Consider the following 19,336-nt stretch of genomic DNA (forward strand, 5'->3'; position numbering starts at 1 on the left):
TTCTTCTTTATTTCCCCCGGCTTTTAAATGCACCCTGTTCCTCTTTCGTTGTAGCTTCCAAGCTGAAATGAGCAGCATTTTATTTGTTGGAAACAATTGTTGTTGTTGTTGTTGTTTTAAATCTTTTCCAGGTTGCATGGCTTAGAGAAAAGAAGTTCCACCCACCTCCCAGCTGTCGGAGAACAAATTAGTAGGCTTCTACTGAGTGTGTAGCAAACTAAAGCCATAAATTACTTTGTTTTCCAGAACAGTAGCTGTATTGAACTGTTGTACTTGTTGTTGTTTAAAAAAATCCTCTGTACAGTTAAGATCCCAGCAAACACAGGGGGACTGACTTCTCAGGTTGGGAATTCTCATCTGAGATAGCTTTGGTGAAAACTGAAGCAAACTGGTCTTTATTCTGGATTCATTAATACAGAACACTTTTTCTCTCAGACTTTGTCCACGGCTGGAATGCAACTCATGAACTCATTATCTGGAGGGGATGCAGCCTTCAAAAACATTGCCCACTCTGATGTATAGCACTGAACTGAATGCCTAAGGCATTCTGTTTTAAGTTATTTATTAATTAACGTCACATCCTGCCTTTCCTCCTCCAAAGGAGCTCAGGGCAGCAGCCCAGGGCCATTGAGGGGTGTGGCCTGGAGAGAGGAAGCTCGTCTGAGGAGAGTCCTGAAGACCAAAGAAAGGGGTTCCAAGATCCACATTTTATTATTGAAGCTGAAGTTCAATGTCCCTCCTTGACAGCACACCTCTTGTTCCTAAAGCTACTTTGATTCTGATTCATTCCTGTAATAGGAAATGAAGACAATATTGGGAGCAAAAATGAAATATGAAAAACGGTGCGTCCATCTAAGAAACAGCAGTAATTTCGTTAATGAAATTGTAAATCATTTTACACTTTCTTTGCTGTCTTGAAAATCCCCCTACACGTGCAAATGTGAGACTAATTGATCAATCAGATGAGGGGTAGATGATGACCAATCAACTAAAAATGCAGTCTTCTCCAGATACATTCATTCATTCAGCTTGAATGTTCCCTACCAGTCACACGTGTCATCAGCTGGGTTTGTGTTGGTCTCTTACATTTCTTACAGAGCAGACAACAGCAGAACGCTTCTGGGCAGAGCCACACAAAGTGTGGTGCTGGCAGTGGATTTCCCCTATGCCCCATTTTGCCTGCGAGTGATTTCTCCCAAGTGCATTGATTTCCCCCATACTCTCAATTTGGCACACACGTTGCACTGCAGTTCCACTCTGACGTCTGCCTTTCCTTTCCATCTGCACAAGCCAAAAAGCTATGTGCCCTATCCAGGTCCTAAGCTGTGTCCGGGATCACCACAGGCTATGTTCTCAAGTAACCTGATCCTGAGCTGCATAGGGGGCCTATATGTTCGCACCAACACTTTGAACTTGTCCCAGTAGCAGATTGGCAGCCTGTGGAAATACAGCAAGCAGGGAGTTTTATGCTGGCAGTAGCTTGCTCCCACAAGCAACCAAGCCACTGTGTTCTGCACCTGCAGACCAACCCGAAGGGTAGCTCCACATAGAGCACATTTGCAGGAACCCAGCAGCGAGAAGCATGGGCAACTGTGGTCAAGCTATCCTGATCTAGGAACCGCCATGGCTGCCTTACCCAGCAAGTCGGAAAAAGGCACTCCCATTCATCAAAGACACCTGTGTCTCTAGTGACAGAGTGGGATCCAGAATCACCCCCAAACTATGCCCATGCTCCTTCAGGGAAAGTGTGACCCCATCCAGGGCAGGTAACTTACTGACATCCCAGATCCAGGAACCACTATCACACACAAGCTTCCATCTTACCAGGATTCAGCCTTGGTTTTCTAGCCTGCATCCAGCCCACAACTGCACCAGCCGTTCCTGATTCAGATGCTACAGAAAAATATGAGTTAGGTATCATTGGAGTACGGATGACACCTTGCTCCCAAACTATTAAGGTTCACTCCCAATGGGTTCATGTAGATGTTAAATAGCATTGGAAACAATATAGTGAATAACAGAATCATGGAGTTGGAAAGGCCTTCAGGATCAGCTAGTCTAACCTATGCAGCTGTCCCATATAGGGATCAAACCTGCAACCTTGGCATTATCAGCACTGTGCTCTAACCAACTTTGCTCTCCAGTGCCCTGAGATCCAACGGGAATTGTTTTCCAAGAGCATTTGGAGGGCACCAGGTTGAACATTTGCTTTCACTTCACTTCTCCATGAGTTTTATTTAAAGAGGGGTGTTTTGACAAGCTGGTTCCAGTTTTTAAACTATGTGTTTTGTTGCTGCTGGTGGTAATACATAGCAGTGTTCCCCAACCTTGGGTCTCCAGCTGTTTTTGGACTACAACTCCCATCATCCTTGACCACTGGTCTTGCTAGTGAGGGATGATGGGAGTTGTAGTCCAAAAACAGCTGGAGGCCCAAGGTTGGGGAACACATATATAGCACTCAGGTCTCTCGGTGCTCCGTTTTGAAATGGTGCTGAACGGACAGCTCCCTTATTCTAAACTGCTTGCCACAGGAGATCCTCAGTCTATTTAACAAGGAAGAAGAGCCACTTTCAGGGTCGGGACTTGGACGCAGAGGCCCAGGGCTCCTCAGCAAGGGGGTCTCCCACACGCAACAGCTCATTTCACATTTTGCATTCAGTGGAGTAATACATTTTTCCATCTAAAGACCAACCCACCCACATGATCATTATGTCAAGAGCCTGCTGCCTTATACTGCACCACTGAGAGATCTTTTCAATTTCCAGCCACCCATCAGCCAGCGCCAAGCCAAACATTATTCCACTTAGCAAAGCCCAAGAGAAAGAATGCTTGAGCCTTTGAATCATGCCGGCCGACCAGCACGATTGCCAGTGAGCTCAAAAATCTCATTCCGCAGCAACCCATCTTAAAAATATCCACAGCAATGTTTTTGTAGTGTCAAAATGCTGCCTAACTTCTAAGACAGCAAGAGGAACCAGGCAACCACCTGTTTGATTGCCCTTGGTGTGGTGGAGGTGCATTTTAGCTTGAGAAATTTGCCTTCTCTGTAGCCGGCAGTGTGTGGTTTTCTTCACATGCTTAAGACGCACAGAGCTATTTGCTTTGTTAGCATCTGCCCACGATGCACTTAGGCAACCTCTGATCCTGGAGGTAATATATAGTCACTATAACAACTTGTAGCCACCAAGAGGCTATTCTTCCAAACTTTCTTTAATCCCTTTTTTAAAGGCATCTAAGGTGGTCCCCTTCATCACATTTGGTGGGAAAGAGTTCCACGGTTTAATAAAGTGATGGGTAAATACTTCCTTGGAGTGGGAGGTGCTGGCAGTCAGGATAGAAAGTCGTGGGTCTGATGCACCAATGTTTACTTCTTCATACATATCTTCCAGGTAATGTATTTTAAAATATACGCCGACAAATCGGACATGCCAATGAAACAAGCAAGCGTTTTGCAAACCCGCCGGGCAGGTGTACCTGTCAGTGAGCCAGGATTTGATTCTAGCTCCCTTTTAAAACTTACCCTCAGTGGTATCTTCACATTCGCTTTGGTTTTTTGCCACCATGCGGTGATGTGAAACCGCCCTGAGCTGCTAAGCCTGTTTTGTGCCTCCTTCTAAAAAGTAGGAGTCCTGCCTGGTTGCTCCGACGTAACCAGAAACAATGTCCTGACTTAAACCCTCCCCAAAGAGCCCAAGAACCCGTTTTCAGTGCCAAGCCTGGGAACATCAACGCGCCTCTCTGGGCACGTGCAGAGTGCTTTTCTCCCGGGGGAGCAGCGACGGACCGGGGGCACGAGGCGAAAGGGGCTTGCTGGGCTCTCCATTTCAGAAAGGGAGCCTCAGAGCAAAAAGGGGAAACCGACGCCGAGCCCCGGCAGCCCCTCGCGCAGAAGCGGAGCCAAGCTGCCAATCCACGCCCACCCGACGGTTTAAAAGCCTCCTTCTTTTCCCATCCCAGTGGCAGCAAAGCAGTGGGCAGTCCCCGCCCTCCTCCTCCTCCTCCTCCAGCACCGCCACCACTGGGGGGAAACTGGAAAAAAATAAGCCCACCCACCGCCCAATCGAAGGGAACAAAGGCGCGCCATCCGCTCGCCTGGAATCCTCTCCCTGCTCCGTCGCCCCCCGTCTGGTCTCCTCCGCTTTCCCCTCTTCGTTAGCAGGGCAGGAGGTAAGCAAAGGCAGCTCCATTCCCCCCCCCCCCCAGACCCGACCGCCATCCCTTTCCCTACCCAGATCCGCCTTGCAAACGGGGAGAGCCCCGGCCCGTGGCTCCCCTCTCCTTCCCGCGCTGCTCGCCGAGTCCCCGCGCTCGGACCAGAGGCGCCTCCGTCCCGCCCTCCGTGCTTCCCTTCCTCCGCGCGTCCCTCCCTTCCTGCTGCGCCAATGCCTGGGATAGGGGCCGTGGGAGCTCGGTGCAGGCACCGCCCGAGGAGGCGCCCCAACAAGGCCGAGGACGGCGGCGGAGGAGCCCACCCGGCCGCCTGCTCCTCCTCCGGGGAGAGCGCCATGGACGCAGCCATCTGGATCTACCAGTTCCGCCTGATCGTGCTGGGCGACTCGACGGTGGGCAAGTCGTGCCTTTTGCACCGCTTCACCGAGGGCCGCTTCCCGGGGCCCATGCACTCGGATCCCACCGTCGGGGTGGATTTCTTCTCCCGCCTGGTGGAGATCGAGCCGGGCAAGAGGATCAAGCTGCAGCTCTGGGACACGGCGGGCCAAGAGAGATTCAGGTATAGCAGGCGCCCCTTCCCGCCCTCCTCCCGAGTAATATGCATGCTGTTTAACCAAGGAATCTCTCTCCCCCCCCCCACGCTGACGAGAGGCTTCTGAGTATATGCAGAGTGCCTCCTCTTCGCCGCAGATCAGCAGCTCCGTGGATCAACCCCACCCGCCTTTCCCGCTCAGGGCGTGTTCGTGCCTGTTAACCCCTTGAAGGTAGTTAACTTTTTGCAGGCATCCTTTGCCAACCTGCTGTCTCCCCAGTTTTCGGACTACAACTTCCATCAGCCGCGAGCAGTGTGGTCATTGGTCAGGGATGTTGGGAGTTGTAGTCAGGAAAAAATCTGGAGGGCATCGTGTTGACAAAGGCTGCTTTGAATGTGCTGATTCAGATCTCTAGCAACACCTGTGTAATTAGGTTTTGCAGAAGAGCAGAGTCCCCAAGGCTGGCCCTAACATTAGGCACAGTGAGACAGTCACCTCAGGCGGCAGATTTGGGGGATCATTTGAAGGCAGTAATTAACTTAGGATGGCTGTGTTTCTACCCCTAGGGAAAGAGGCTTGTGAGATTTTCTGCCTCAGGTGCTTAAATAACTTGGTCATCTACAGGCACTATGCAGTTTGTCTGGGAAGTGGACACCACTTGATGTTCTGCCTCAGGCAGCAAAATACTTGTGCTTTGTGGCACCTAAACAGGTTGAGTGTGGCATCAGCTTTGGTGGACCAGTGTTGACTTCATCATCGGGTGCATGAAATGTGGTTCTTGGTGGGGATATATATAAGACACACGTGGACATACACACTAGAGAGGAAGAAATGTCAACAATGGGGCCTCTCACATTTCAGGGCATTTGGACCTCATCTCTTTTCCACATCCCATAAAGCAGGTTCTAAACCACAAAAGCTTTTGCCACCCTCCAAAAATCTGCTTGTCTCCAAGGAAGTCTTCTATATTTGTTCCAACAGGCTAATGGGGCAGACCCCTATGAAATTAGTCACTGTTGTATTCTGACAACCATTCTTGTGTCCACAACCACCCAGCGCCTCCGTCATCCAAGGCCTCTTTCTATCTAAGGCTTATTTTCAGTGAGGCTTTGTTTGTTTGTTTCATTCTCTTTCTCACAATAAGAACCATCAAATTTGGCTTCAGAGCGGACCAAATAAAGTGCATAGTTAACTTGGGGAACTCAGTGCCACTGGACAGCTTTAAAGGGAGAACAGACAAATTCATGGTGGATAAGGGCTATTAATCATAATGGCTGTTACTAACTCCAAGATCAGAGTCAGAAAGCCTCTCTGGGCAACAATAGGAGGAAAGGAATATTGTCCTCATTAAGAGCATAAGAAGAGCCTACTGGCAGTAACAACAACAACAACAACAACAACAACAACAACAACAACAACAACAACTTTATTATTAAGCCAAAAACAACAACAACTTTATTATTAAACCAACAAGCAGGACCTGCATGCAACAGTTTTCTCCCTATTTGTGATTCCCAGCAATGTGTATTCAGAGACATGCTGCCCCCAACAGTGACGGTAAAACCCAGCCATTGCATGAATCACCTAAGAATCTGTTCAGTCCTCTTTTAAAGCCATTTAAGTTGGTGGCCAATCACTATCCCTTGCGGAAGGGAATTCCATAGATTAACTCAGGTCCTCCATGTGGGCTTCCCTGGGCATCTAAGTAGGCGCCTCTAGGAAACAGGAAGCTGGACTTGATAGACATTTGGTTTGATCCTTGTACAGTACAGTGGTACCTCAGGTGAAGAACTTAATTCGTTCTGGAGGTCTGTTCTTAACCTGAAACTGTTCTTAACCTGAAGCACCACTTTAGCTAATGGGGCCTCCTGCTGCCGCTGCGCCTCTGCTGCACAATTTCTGTTCTCATCCTGAAGCAAAGTTCTTAACCCGAGGTAATATTTCTGGGTTAGCAGAGTCTGTAACCTGAAGCATCTGTAACCTGAAGCGTATGTAACCTGAAATGTATGTAACCCAAGGTACCACTGTATTTTGCATTGGTTCCCCAGGCCTGAACTTCAAGTGTTGCTGCTCCTAGGACAGCTAACAAAGAATAAAAGTGATGTGAAACTACTAAAATCAACCAAGAAAATAACAGCAACAGAGCAGCAGGACAATAATGCAAGCATAAAAACGCAGCAGTAGAATAATATTCAGACTGAAGCTAAGTTTGAAAAGGCCTAGGTTTTGTTGTTGTTGTTTTTTAAAGGCCTCATGAGACTCATGCCTATAAACGAGTCCCAGCTTTTGGACATGGGAAGCAATAAGAATAGGAGTAGAAGATATTTTATTCACCACTCAAGGGCAACCATCCCCCAGACAGGTGGATGGGTAAGAAATCCCAGTTGGAGGATGTGCCTTTGCCTTGCTTCCCAAACTCTTGTTAAAATGAACTGCTGATTCCAGCTCCTAAATTTCCTTTGCAGAATTGCTTCTGCGGGGCCAGTTTGACTCCACTTTTCCCCATCTTCTGTGTGAACAATCGGGAAGTTTGATTCTGTTTGCCAAGGCAAACCTTGGTTTTCTGTTCCACCAGGTGTGTTAGTTAACATAGCAAAGTTGGGATGGTTGTGTTATCAACAACCATTGATGTTATGAACACCCACTTTGCTTATCTTAATCTTTACATTCAATGGGCACAGACAGTACTTTTTGTACTTCATTGCCATTTGGCTTCATTTCTCCTCTGCCAATTGCCAACAGCACTTCATGCATCTGATGAAGTGGATTCTAGACCGTGAAGGCTCATGTCACAATAAATCTGTTGGCCTACAAGCCCCCGCCAGCCTATTGGTAAGTGTGGTTAGGACTGCAGCCTAAGTCTGTATCCAAGTCAAAGTAAATAAAATGAGAGACCAGTATAGACTTCATACATAATTGTAAGCTAGTAATTTAACATAACAATGCTCAAGGTCGATCTATATTGAAATGAGCCATATAGATGTGTTGTTTGCTTTCTAACTTACCAGTCAGAGAGACATGTTGGAAGAAATGTGGCTCCAAACTCCAATGTGCTTCATTATCTAGCATTTGGCAGTTGGTTTATGACAAATTTAGTCTTATTGAAATTATCACGTAGACCATTATTATAATTATTGTGTATAGCATTCAACATCTGCTAAGGAAAATTATATGCATACTTGATCAGTCAAACAGTACATTGGAAGTTTGCACATTCAAATACTCTCAGCTTCTTGCAGCTGATCTACATGTGAAAATAAATCAAACAGGACAATTCCTAGGATTATACCAATTGAGACTGCAGATAGCGGGTTGTTTTTCAGTGTTTCCTCCAGAAATCATTATTCACTCTTGTTTGCTTGTTTACCCATTTGATAACTTGTGCTGCAATGAACTTTAGGTTAAACAGTGAGACTTGACTCCTCTCATGCAGAAAGCCAGCAGCTCAGGCAGAACATTAGACTAGAACCTTCTACCCAATGTTAGTTTTCTGTGGCAAGGACATTACATTCAGACATTCTGTTCCCCATCTGAACTATAAAATGGTACAGTCCCAGGCAGTGGTTTGGTGGTAAATTTAGAAGTTCAGGAGCTCCTCATCACAGCCACTACAGCCACATGTTAAAGGAAAGTAAAAAAAATATTCAGGCACCCATTTTGAGACATCATTTTATATGCACACACTGAAGAGCAGCAGTACATAGCATAATACCCACTTTATTAGAATCTTCATAACTGCAGCAATGCTATACATAGTTTCTAGGGTGTAAAGTCTATTGAAATCAGTGGTGCTTAACTTCTGACTGCATAGGTTCAATATGTAAAACTCACTGAACATTAACGAAATACCTTCAGTTGGCTGAACTGCAACCTTTGCCTTTTAATTACAAAAGCAAGCAGTTTTGCAATGAAGAGTTTGCCATTTAAATTGCTAGCTTAACATGGGAATCCCATCAAAGAGGCCCCCACCCTCTGTTTGATTATTATTATCATCATCCTCTGACTTCTATGCTAATCTGTTGCAAAGAAACTTGAAAGCCTCATTATCACCTCATTCACTTGCCACAACAAGGCGATTTGTTAGTTACCACGATGCTCCTCCAGGTAACACCATCCCTCCTGCTCTGAGCTGCAGTCTGCTGCATTTGCTCTGCACTATACCATAGGTTTGAAAGCACGTCAAAGTGCAAGTAGATAAATAGGTACCACTCCGGCAGGAAGGTAAACAGCGTTTTCATGCACTGCTCTAGTTCGCCAGAAGCAGCTTAGTCATGCTGGCCACATGACCCGGAAGCTGTATGCCGGCTCCCTCAGCCAATATAGCGAGATGAGCGCCGCAAGCCCAGAGTTGGAAACGACTGGACCTAATGGTCAGGGGTCCCTTTGCCTTTTTATACCATAGGTCTTGGGAACTCTAACATCTGCCTGCTTGAACATGCAAACACAGAAGTTCATTTCAGCATCCTACAAACCCTCACAATCCCTTTAAAAAACAAGAAGATAATTCCTAGTTCTTACAGTTCTGCAAGTAGGCCATGGTCAAGCGAACTATGCCAAAGAATGCTCTTGGCACCCCCAGAATGATTTTGGATACAGTACTTGCTTTTCTCAAACATCAGCACCTCAGTCCTACACGGGAAACGCTTTGGAACCTTGGAGGAAATTCAGAAATGGTATGTGATACAGCACAGGAAATCTTCTGCTCTGGGGTTGTGGGGGAGAGATAAAAATGCTGCTGGCTGCCTAAAGTGGCCTTCTGGATTTCATCCAAAAGCTTGACAATCTATGTCAGTACCTGAGGAATCCTCAGCACAGCAGAGGTTAGTCGATTAAGGCAAATGAGGCACAGCTTATATTTCAAGCATATTCTTAGCCACATCTCACACATCATAAAGAAACATTGCAGGGAACATCAGCAGAGTCTTGTGGCACCTTAAAGGTAGTGTAGTCCTACACACAACTGCTCAGAAACACATCCTATTGCGGGGTTAGATAGGACTTCTAAGTAAGAGTACATGGGATTGCAATTCTAATCAATGATTCTCTCTGGCAGGGTGCCCTACTTAGAATATACTCAAGAAAACCATCTGATATAGATGCACTCTTAGGATCTGATCATACAGCTCAATTCTTCCGCATGATCATGTATGAGGGTACATTTTACTGGACACCTGCAAATTCTGATATGAATACAGTCATAACTTGGTTCTTGAATGGCTTAGTTGCCGAACAAATCAGCTCCCGAACGCCGCAAACCCGGAAGTAAGTGTTCTGGTTTGTGAACGTTTTTCGGAAGCCCAACGTCCACCGCAGCTTCCGCTTGAGTGCAGGAAGCTCCCAATCTAAGCTGCACCTTGGTTTTCGAACAGTTTTGGAAGTCGAACGGACTCCCGGAACGTATTCAGTTCAAGAACCAAGCTATCACTGCAATAAAGTTGTTTTTAAAAAATAGACAGCTAATTATATTCTTTCCACTTTCTCAGCAGTGTGCAGTATTAACAGGACATAGCAATTTATAATCAAAGTTCATATTAAGCAAGAAAATACTGGACAGGCTCATTTGTTTCAGCAAAGAGCTCCCAAGCAATGGACCAAGCTTCACTGGGAGGTTGCGCTTTCTGCCTTCCAGGAAGAGCATCGTGTTAAAAGAGAGACCAGCTTGGCCCCATCCATTGGCCAGAGGAGCAGCAGATGCAGGGGGGCTTGCTCCCTACCTCCCTGCCAGAAACAACACTTGGTTTCACCTGCAGGTTGTTTTGGGACTTCAGAAGTTCAGGGGAATGAACTTACTTTAATCCCTTCTGTCACCCAGGTGACTAAGACTGGTGGGTTATATGGGTTTGGGGTTTGTGTGTGGATGTGTGTGTGATCACAGCCTCTTAACAAGCGACCTTGAGGACCGTTCAGATGCAGTAGTAGCCAGTGTGGTGGGCAGACCTGTGGAGCCAACCTATGTTGGCAACTTTGATGGGACCAGGGGTAGGGCAACTGCAAGGTCATACAATGGTGGGAGTCCCAGAGTGGCTCGGTCTACCAGCGCACCTACCCAGCCCCGGTCAAACCACTGCCCTGCTCAGCCCCAACCAAGTGCTGGTGGGAAGAGGGGCAGCTCCACAACTTTGTCCCACGACACTGTCTGAAAGGTGGAAAAGAAACTTTATCTAAATACATAAAGGTAAAGGACCCCTGGACGGTTAAGTCCAGCCAAAAGCGACTATGGTGTTGCTGTGCTCATCTCGCTTTCAGGCTGAGGAAGCCGGCGTTAGTTCACAGGCTGCTTTCCAGGTCATGTGGCCAGCATGACTAAACCGCTTCTGGCGCAGCAGAATACAGTGACGGAAACCAGAGCGTGTGGAAATGCCGTTGACCTTCCCGCCACCGTGGTACCTATTTACCTACTTGCACTGGCGTGCTTTTGAACTGTTAGGTTGGCAGGAGCTGGGACAGAGCAACAGGAGCTCACTCTGTTGTGGGGATTCGAGCTGCTGACCTTCTGATTGGCAAGCCCAAGAGGCTCAGTGGTTTAGACCACAGCGCCATCCGCATCCTGTGAGCTGGCTTGGCCATTGCAGAGAATTAGGCTTGCAATCCTGCTTCTGTTGCATCCTTTGGTCACATTCACAGCATACATTTAAAGCACATGACGTTCCCCCCCCTCAAATAGTCCTGGGAACTATAATTTGTTGGGAATTGTAGTGTGTGGGTGTTCTAGCTTAAAAACTATTGGTGATGGCTGGGGAGGAGGATAAGGGAAAGTTAGATATGCACCATAGCTCACATCAGATGACTCTCTATTTTCTCTTCACATAATTTGTAGAATAATTGCAAAAAAAGACTGACCACCGCTACCGAATTAGAGCAATTCTTCTAATTTGTCTTTTTTAAAATGCCAGGATTTCATTTTGTTCTAAGATCTTCTCCAGCTCACTAGGATACTCCTGTCTTTAAAGAAGTAAACGCAGACAAGCTGGAATGTTCTTTCCTGTTGAGCATGTTTCTCCCCTTTTATTTTGCAGGTCAATCACGCGTTCTTATTACCGAAATTCGGTAGGAGGCTTGCTGGTGTTTGACATCACTAATCGGTCTTCTTTTGAGCATGTGTACGATTGGCTTCAGGAAGCTAAGATGCATGTGCACCCTTTCCAGATTGTGTTTATCCTGGTGGGACACAAATGCGACTTGGAGACGCAGCGCCAGGTCACGAGAGAAGAAGCTGAGGAACTGGCATCCGCCTGTGGCATGAAGTACATAGAAACATCAGCCAAAGACGCCACGAATGTTGAAGAATCCTTCACCGTTCTCACTAAAGACATATACGAACTTGTGAAAAAAGGAGACATTTCGATGCAAGAGGGTTGGGAAGGGGTAAAAAGTGGCTTTGTTCCAAATGTTGTACATTCCTCAGAGGAGGCTACCTCACTCGGAGACCAGTGCCCTTGCTAAATCGCTTGCATGCCAAAGAAGCGTAGTATATCACGTGTCTGGAGAACAAGGCCCGGTTATACAAAATATTATATATGAAGTTGCATTAGATCAGGGGTAAGCAATATCCACTGAGTTGCTTACAGCCCCTACAATACTTATGTGTGGCCTGCACTCTCCTATAAAGATCCTGAGACTCACAGCTTTTGATTAAAAAGCAAAGTACACTTCTGGTAATTAAATATGGGGTGGCAAAGACAATGAAAACAAAGAGGCAGGTTGGAAAAAAAAGTCTGGATGATTTGTTTTCCACTTGTGATTTTTCGAAGTATATCTCAAAGATTTCTTTTTTTAAAAAAAAAAAAGCAGTCTCAGGTTTCTTCAGCCTTTGTTGCTAGTTGTTTTTCAGAATGTTGAAACAATGGGTTTTTGTCACGAGAAGTGCGGCATATCCGCCACCCTGTAGTTTGGTGACCACTCCATGCATGAAAACGATACGCAAATTTCATGAATTATCTGCAGCAAAAGTTGTGCAGTTCTGCAACAATCCTCTGGTTCCTCGTGTATTTTTTCGAGGGGGTTCCTTGATGCTTTGATCACGTTGTATAAGACTACATGGGATCATCAACTCTGTTTGAGATCGTAGTGGCCTATCCAAATCACAGAACGGAAGTTACCGGTAAATGTTTTGCTTATTTGTACGGTCATATAATAGGGAGCTTTATATTTCACAGTGAATCAATTTGCCTGGCCTGGACGTGATACGATTTCCAAAAAATGGTGCAGTGTATTCTCAACCCCCAAGAGCTTTGTACTGCTGTCCAACCCTCAAGGAGGGGGGCGGGTAATTGCAAAACTGGGGAAGGGATACTGGGCAACCCCCATACATATCCTCTAGATTCTTCCCCTGCTGTAATATATGCAACAATGCAGCAACAAAGCTGAGTATTTCATAACTATAAAGCAGAGGCAGCAAGACTCCAGGAGGTGGGAGAGGCATCCCTCCTAATTTCCTTCCTCCAAGAGACATTTATATATTATATTTATTTGGCACTTTTCTCACTTTAAGTTGCCAGGGACACATTTATTCTGCATCCAGTGTGCTCCCACCGCTGGCTTTTGAAACCTCAGCCACAATGCATATCTACCCTGCCATTTCTTGAGCAATACTGCTGTTTGGTGTGTTTTCCCTCAAACTGGATTTGATCCAAATGGAAAACTGAAACCACATTCACTTTACTGTTAAGCTAACGTGTGTACATTTGAGTCTGCCATTGCACACGCACGGATGACGGATGATATAGGAGTTTGGAATTGGTGGGGAAGCCAAACATTTAACGTGCATCAGATAAAGACATGCCTCCTTTCTGATGTGCATGATGGCTGCAAATGTAAATAAAATTCAGTGGGGAAAACAAGCTCTCTTGTGTTTTCAGCCACTAATGTGTGCATAGGCTTAAACAAGTCTATTCCCGATCTTCCTTTGCCCTCTTTCCACCCTTTTAATTTTTTTTTTCAGCCGACCCGTGACTGTCTCAAACTGCTCTCAGCCATAGATTTGACTGGAAGACAGTCTGATCAACTGGTTTCTTTACACTCTTCCCCACTGCCAGCTGATGTCAACATCTTGTAACGTCATGGATACCTGCCAGGATGTTATTAGGTTTTTTATGTCATTTTTTTTAACCTGTGTATTTCTGCATACCTAGGGAATCCCCTGACTTCACAGAAGCCATTTGCTTATTTTTGAGTGGCCTCCTCTTTCACTTGAAAACCACTGCTTTCATTATGACTCGAGGGAACAATATATATAGATATTTATCACAGAAAAAAATGCTTAGCAGCAAGGTGTTTTCTACAATGCTCTTATTACTGTTTTTATTATGTACAAGCTTTTAAGACATCACATTTTGAAAAGAGGTTAAAATAAAACAATGGACTGTACTGTATGCCTGATGAATCCCAGATTTGATTCACTTGGCCTTATTTCTGGGAAATGGCCTGTTGAAGAGTGTTGCCTTGTTCTGTCATCTCTTGTGCGACTTTGCTGCAAACATTGAGTTTTCCTTCCCACCAGGGCCTCTCCATAGACTGAAATGGTGGGGAAGCTCCATGCATGTATGGGAAAGCTTATACACACAGGTAAGCCCTGTGCAAATCATAGCATATATGGGCTTTGCATCAGTGCCATGTACTCTTCTATTGCATTCCTTTGCTCATGTAATAAATGTATAGGAAGTAAACAGAATACAGTTGCGCCATCACTTTTGATATTCCTGTAGCAATGGAAAAAATGTTATAAAGATCAATATATTTCTGAATCTTTAAAAGTGCATGGAAAAAACACTGTTTACAACAACATATTTTCTCTCAACGATCTATGTAACTACTGGTGGCTTAGATACAAAATAGTTTTCTCTGTTGCCAACTGTGTAAATAAACCACTTAATTTGCCTAATGGGTAAATACATAATTCCAAGTATAAGAAGTTCCTTTCAGCCAGCCTCGCAAATAAGCCCATAAAAGGATCACGACCAACAAACTAATTAGTCATACATTCTTCTTGTGTGAACCGGTGGTATCCAAAGTACGAGAAAGTCATCCAGCCATGATGGAAATCGTGACCAATCCCTTCACTAATTAAATACAGAGGATGAACTCCTGAAATAAAACCGGAGACTTTTGACTTAAATTTGTATTTACGTTACTGTGCTTTCATTGTATAATTTCACCTTTGATCAACCTTATGTTGATCAGCCTGTCATCTTGGCATGCAAGTACTGTATATCCCAGAGATTTGATTTCTGACATGTGCATTATGGAAAAGTCTGCAGGCACAGACAAGAAAGCATGGTCACTGCAACCATTGCCATAGGAGCAGTAAAGAGTTGCCACAGGAAGTATGAGGAGTCAGTCTGAAGCCTTGCTCTTAGGAAACACTGATATTTTCCTCCTGCTCTGTCTCAGCCACATTTGGAAAGAGCACAAAGCACAGCAGGAAAAACTGGTCAAGCTAGAGGGACCAAAAGCCAGTTTAAAGAAAAACTCTGACCATCTGTCTACTGGCAGAAAAAGTGTTGTAGTTATACCTTTGTAATTTCTAAGAGCATGCCTTGTGAATCACAGTTGGATCAGAGGAACTCAGCAGTCAGTAGTGCTACACTTAGGGGAAAGAGTACAGCTTTTGCATTAGGCCTGCCCTAAGTTCAGTCTGTAGTTACATGTTCTTTCAGAGCTAGCTTGGAAAATATTTCCACATGCACCCCTGAGATGCTGCAGTCAAAAGTAACTGGCACTGGACTAAATGGACCAATGATCTTGCATGGGCGGTCACCAAAATGCTTAGAAGAGATGTCTCTTTTTGCCCCTGTGTGCTTCCTATCACCTACCTCATCCAGCTTTCCCAGGAATACTCATGCACACACATATATCCATGTGCAGGAGTATGTTATTTCCACATCGAAGCTTTTGGTGTAAGTTTCCTTGTGTGGCATTCCTTGAGTGGCATCTGTCAATTGTATGTGAGTGGAATTAGGTAAATATATTCAAGAGATACTTCTGTGTTTCAGGTTTAAACACCAGAAGAACTCATACCATCACCAATCATTTTCAAGGAGGTGGGGAAGAAAGATGCAGTTTGCATTGTTATAGAATGCTATGGCTCAAAAGACTGGGATGCATTTACAATTCTCAATACGAAGTTCAAACACTGCACAGGTTGTGGGTGATGGGGATGTAAAACACTGTAGAGCAATTTATGCAGCATGGCCTCTCAAACATAATTCACTAGTTTTTATTTCTGAAGTTGCACTGAAGCATTCAGCTGGGAATCATAAGACATCGCTCACACTTCCTGCTGTATTTATCCAGCATAATTTCTGATGGTATAGTCTACTCAGTAAATCCTGCTGTGTTTGTTTATTTATTATATCTATAGTTCACATTTTCCCCAAGCAGTTCAAGCTGTCATATATAATTCCCACAACAATTGTGTAAAGTAGATTAGGCTGAGAGTAAGTGACTGGCCCCCAGGGTCACCCAGTGAACTTCCAGGCTAAGTGGGGATTCAAACTCTGGTTTCCCAGGTCCTTGACCAACACTCTAACCACTACTTCACACTAGCTCTCTATCTAACTGGTGTTCACTGGGGCTTACTCCTATGAAAGTATACTTGGGATATTATCCGAAAAGTACTGACTGCAATGGCGTAGGCTGCAATCCTATACCCACTTGACTGGGAGTAAGACCAACTGAATGCAGTAGAATTAGCAGTAACGAAATTAAAAGACGCCTGCTTCTTGGGAGAAAAGCAATGACAAACCTAGACAGCATCTTAAAAAGCAGAGACATCACCTGATGCCCTACTGAGTGTCAAGAAGACTGCTCATATATTGATCCATAGCAGATTCCAACATACAGTTAGAGTAAAAAAAATTAGCACATTGCAGGATTCCCCCCAAAATAGACCAGAGGCAATTAATATTTCATCCAGCAGAGCTGAAGGCAAATGAGCAAAATGGCCACAAATCCATACATTTTCAGTACAGTGGTACCTCAGGTTACATACGCTTCAGGTTACATATGCTTCAGGTTACAGACTCCGCTAACCCAGAAATAGTGCTTCAGGTTAAGAACTTTGCTTCAGGATGAGAACAGAAATCGTGCTCCGGCGGCACGGTGGCAGCAGGAGGCCCCATTAGCTAAAGTGGTGCTTCAGGTTAAGAACAGTTTCAGGTTAAGTACTGACCTCCGGAACGAATTAAGTACTTAACCTGAGGTACCACTATATTGGCGTTGTCCATAAGAAATTCAGTTGCAGCAGACTTAACTTAAACTTACAATAACTTAACAATAAGACTAAAACCTTAACACCATATACACTACACCAGAAGGAAAGAGAAAGTGAAACCCTGGCTCCTTCTGACATTATTATAGTCAGCATTAACATTGACAGAAGGAGATAAGAGAATCAGTTTAAACTAGCTATACTCAGCTTCTCTGAAGGAATAACCCAAACACCAGGAATCTTCAGCTTGCTTTTAGGCAGAATAGAAACTTCCTTGTCAGCTAGGAAACTTCCAGCTTGCACCAGCTTGTACCACACAGAGAAGCTTCCAGAACCCTCTTGAATCAATTAGAATAAGAAAGATCTCTACACTTTAAACCAGTACTTTCTGCACCAAGAAACGTAAACTGACAATGAGTTCGAGAGCATGGTCTAAGAAGGACACGTGATGTGGCCACCTTGCTAAAGCTAAGCCAGCCTGCATCAGGCCAGGGTCTGGATGGCAGAGCCCTGTAGACAGTGTTGATTTCCATGACGAGATATGCAATATAAATATAACATAGTAACACAACGGCTTACTATATGTGCCATGTGCCCACAGGATGCTGGACTAGGTGGGCCTGATCCAGAAGGTCTCTCCTTCTGCTCTTACGGAGCTTCTCAACCAGGCCCAGGAGCAGCCCCACACAGAGCTCATTGCAGCAATCCAGCCTCAAAGGCTCCAACACATGGACTGCAATGGTCGGGCTCCCCCTGTCCAGGAATGGCCGTAGCTGGAAAACCAGATGATGCTTCATAAAAGGCACTCCTAGCCAGAGGGCACTTGGGCCACTAGAGGCAATTACCCCAGCTCAAGTTGGTGATGTAGGTACCACCGTACATTAATTATTTTGCTTAATGTCAAAATAGGTTTCTATCCAGTTCCCAGTGTATAAAGACCAGTTACACCCAGTTACACAATGTTGTTGTTGTTGGCATTTGTCTGTCTCAGGACACAATGGAGGAGTGTGCCTTTGGAGCTGAAGCCAAAATGTTGGGAGGTTGCAGCGCCCGCCGTAGAGACCAATACCAGAGAGAAATATTTTGATGCAGCTGGGGCAGAGGAAGGCACATGTAAACATCTACCTGTCATTAAAATACACAACAAAACCATCAGATTCAAGTATACATTGTGGCAGTGAATCCTGGAAGATCTGCTCGCTGCCTTGCTGGCCTTTTCCTATCTGGCCTGGGACTGACTCCAGCTACAAAAGCGGAGGTTGCGGAACAGTATTGCTTAGGAGTTTTATTGTTGCGGCTACAAAATAAAAAAATTCCTTCCAGTAGAGGAATTAGAGACCAACTAAGTTTGCTATTGGTATGAGCTTTCGTGTGCATACACATCTCTTCAGATACCATTGTTGCTGCTGTTATATACATTAACCTTTCGTATTTTTATTTTCTAGATCTGATGATGATATAACTGGAAATTGTTCTGATTTGGCCGTGTGCTTTTTGAAGCGTTATATTTATTGCTTATAACTGACTATACTCTTGGAGTCCCTTCCAACTCTAAGATTCTATGGTTTTATTTAGCTGAGATTCCTGCCTTGCAGGGGGTTGGACTAGATGACACTTGGGATCCCTTCCAACTCTATGACTACCTTTTTTTTTTTTGCTACATTCACAGTTGTGGGCAAATCTTCTATTATTATTATTATTATTATTATTATTATTATTATTATTATTTGTGTAATGTTCTATTTTGATTTTATGTATATTGGAAGCCAGCCAGAATGGCTGGGGGCAACACAGTCAGATGGGCGGGGGTACATACAAATAAGATTATGACTACAGTGGTACCTTGGTTCTCAAACACCTTGGTACTCAAACAACTTGGAACCTAAACACTGCAAACCTGGAAATATGTGTTCCAGTTTGCGACCTTTTTTTAGAAGCCAAACATGCTCCATTTTGAGTGTTACACTTCAGATCTGAGTGCCACACTTCCGTTTTGAGTGTTACACTGAGGTCTGTCTGTTTTTGCTATTTATTTTGCATTTTTGCGGTTTTTTGTTTTTGTGACTGTGTGCATCGCAGCTTAGCTACTGATTGATTGCGTGACTGCACTACATTGTTTATTGCTTTCATTTTATAGATCAATGGTCTCATTAGACAGTAAAATTCATGTTAAATTGCTGTTTTAGGGGTTGTTTTTAAAAGTCTGGAACGGATCAATCCATTTTGCATTACAGTGCTTCCTATGGGAAAGCGTGCCTTGGTTTTGGAATGCTTTGGTTTTGGCACGGACTTCCGGAACGGATTTAAGTTTGAGAACCAAGGTACCACTGAACTATGACGATGCTGGTAAGTCGCCTCGGAGCATGGGAAGGCGGTGTGCGAATAAAAACGATGCTGCCACAGCAACACACACACACGTTGAGCT

General features: G+C 44.8%; 1 protein-coding gene and 1 long non-coding RNA gene across 2 annotated transcripts; one reads left to right on the top strand and one right to left on the bottom strand.

Moving 5' to 3' along the window:
- Window positions 1–610: 610 nt before the first annotated feature.
- On the bottom strand, window positions 611–4,330 carry LOC309530648. Its single transcript, XR_014218810.1, has 3 exons — window positions 4,229–4,330; window positions 1,776–1,893; window positions 611–789 (listed from the first exon to the last, which is right to left on the bottom strand). It is a non-coding gene; the product is annotated as an uncharacterized lncRNA (long non-coding RNA).
- On the top strand, window positions 4,259–14,598 carry RAB39A (RAB39A, member RAS oncogene family). The gene is made up of 2 exons (XM_082219594.1): window positions 4,259–4,729; window positions 11,720–14,598. Exons 1-2 carry the CDS (start codon window positions 4,383–4,385, stop codon window positions 12,144–12,146), a joined length of 774 nt encoding a protein of 257 aa, XP_082075720.1. The 5' UTR covers window positions 4,259–4,382; the 3' UTR covers window positions 12,147–14,598.
- The last annotated feature ends 4,738 nt before the right edge of the window (window positions 14,599–19,336 follow it).

The sequence above is a fragment of the Podarcis vaucheri genome, assembly GCF_965113315.1.
Source record: "Podarcis vaucheri genome assembly, chromosome: 4".
NCBI classification, from domain to species: Eukaryota; Metazoa; Chordata; class Lepidosauria; order Squamata; family Lacertidae; genus Podarcis; species Podarcis vaucheri.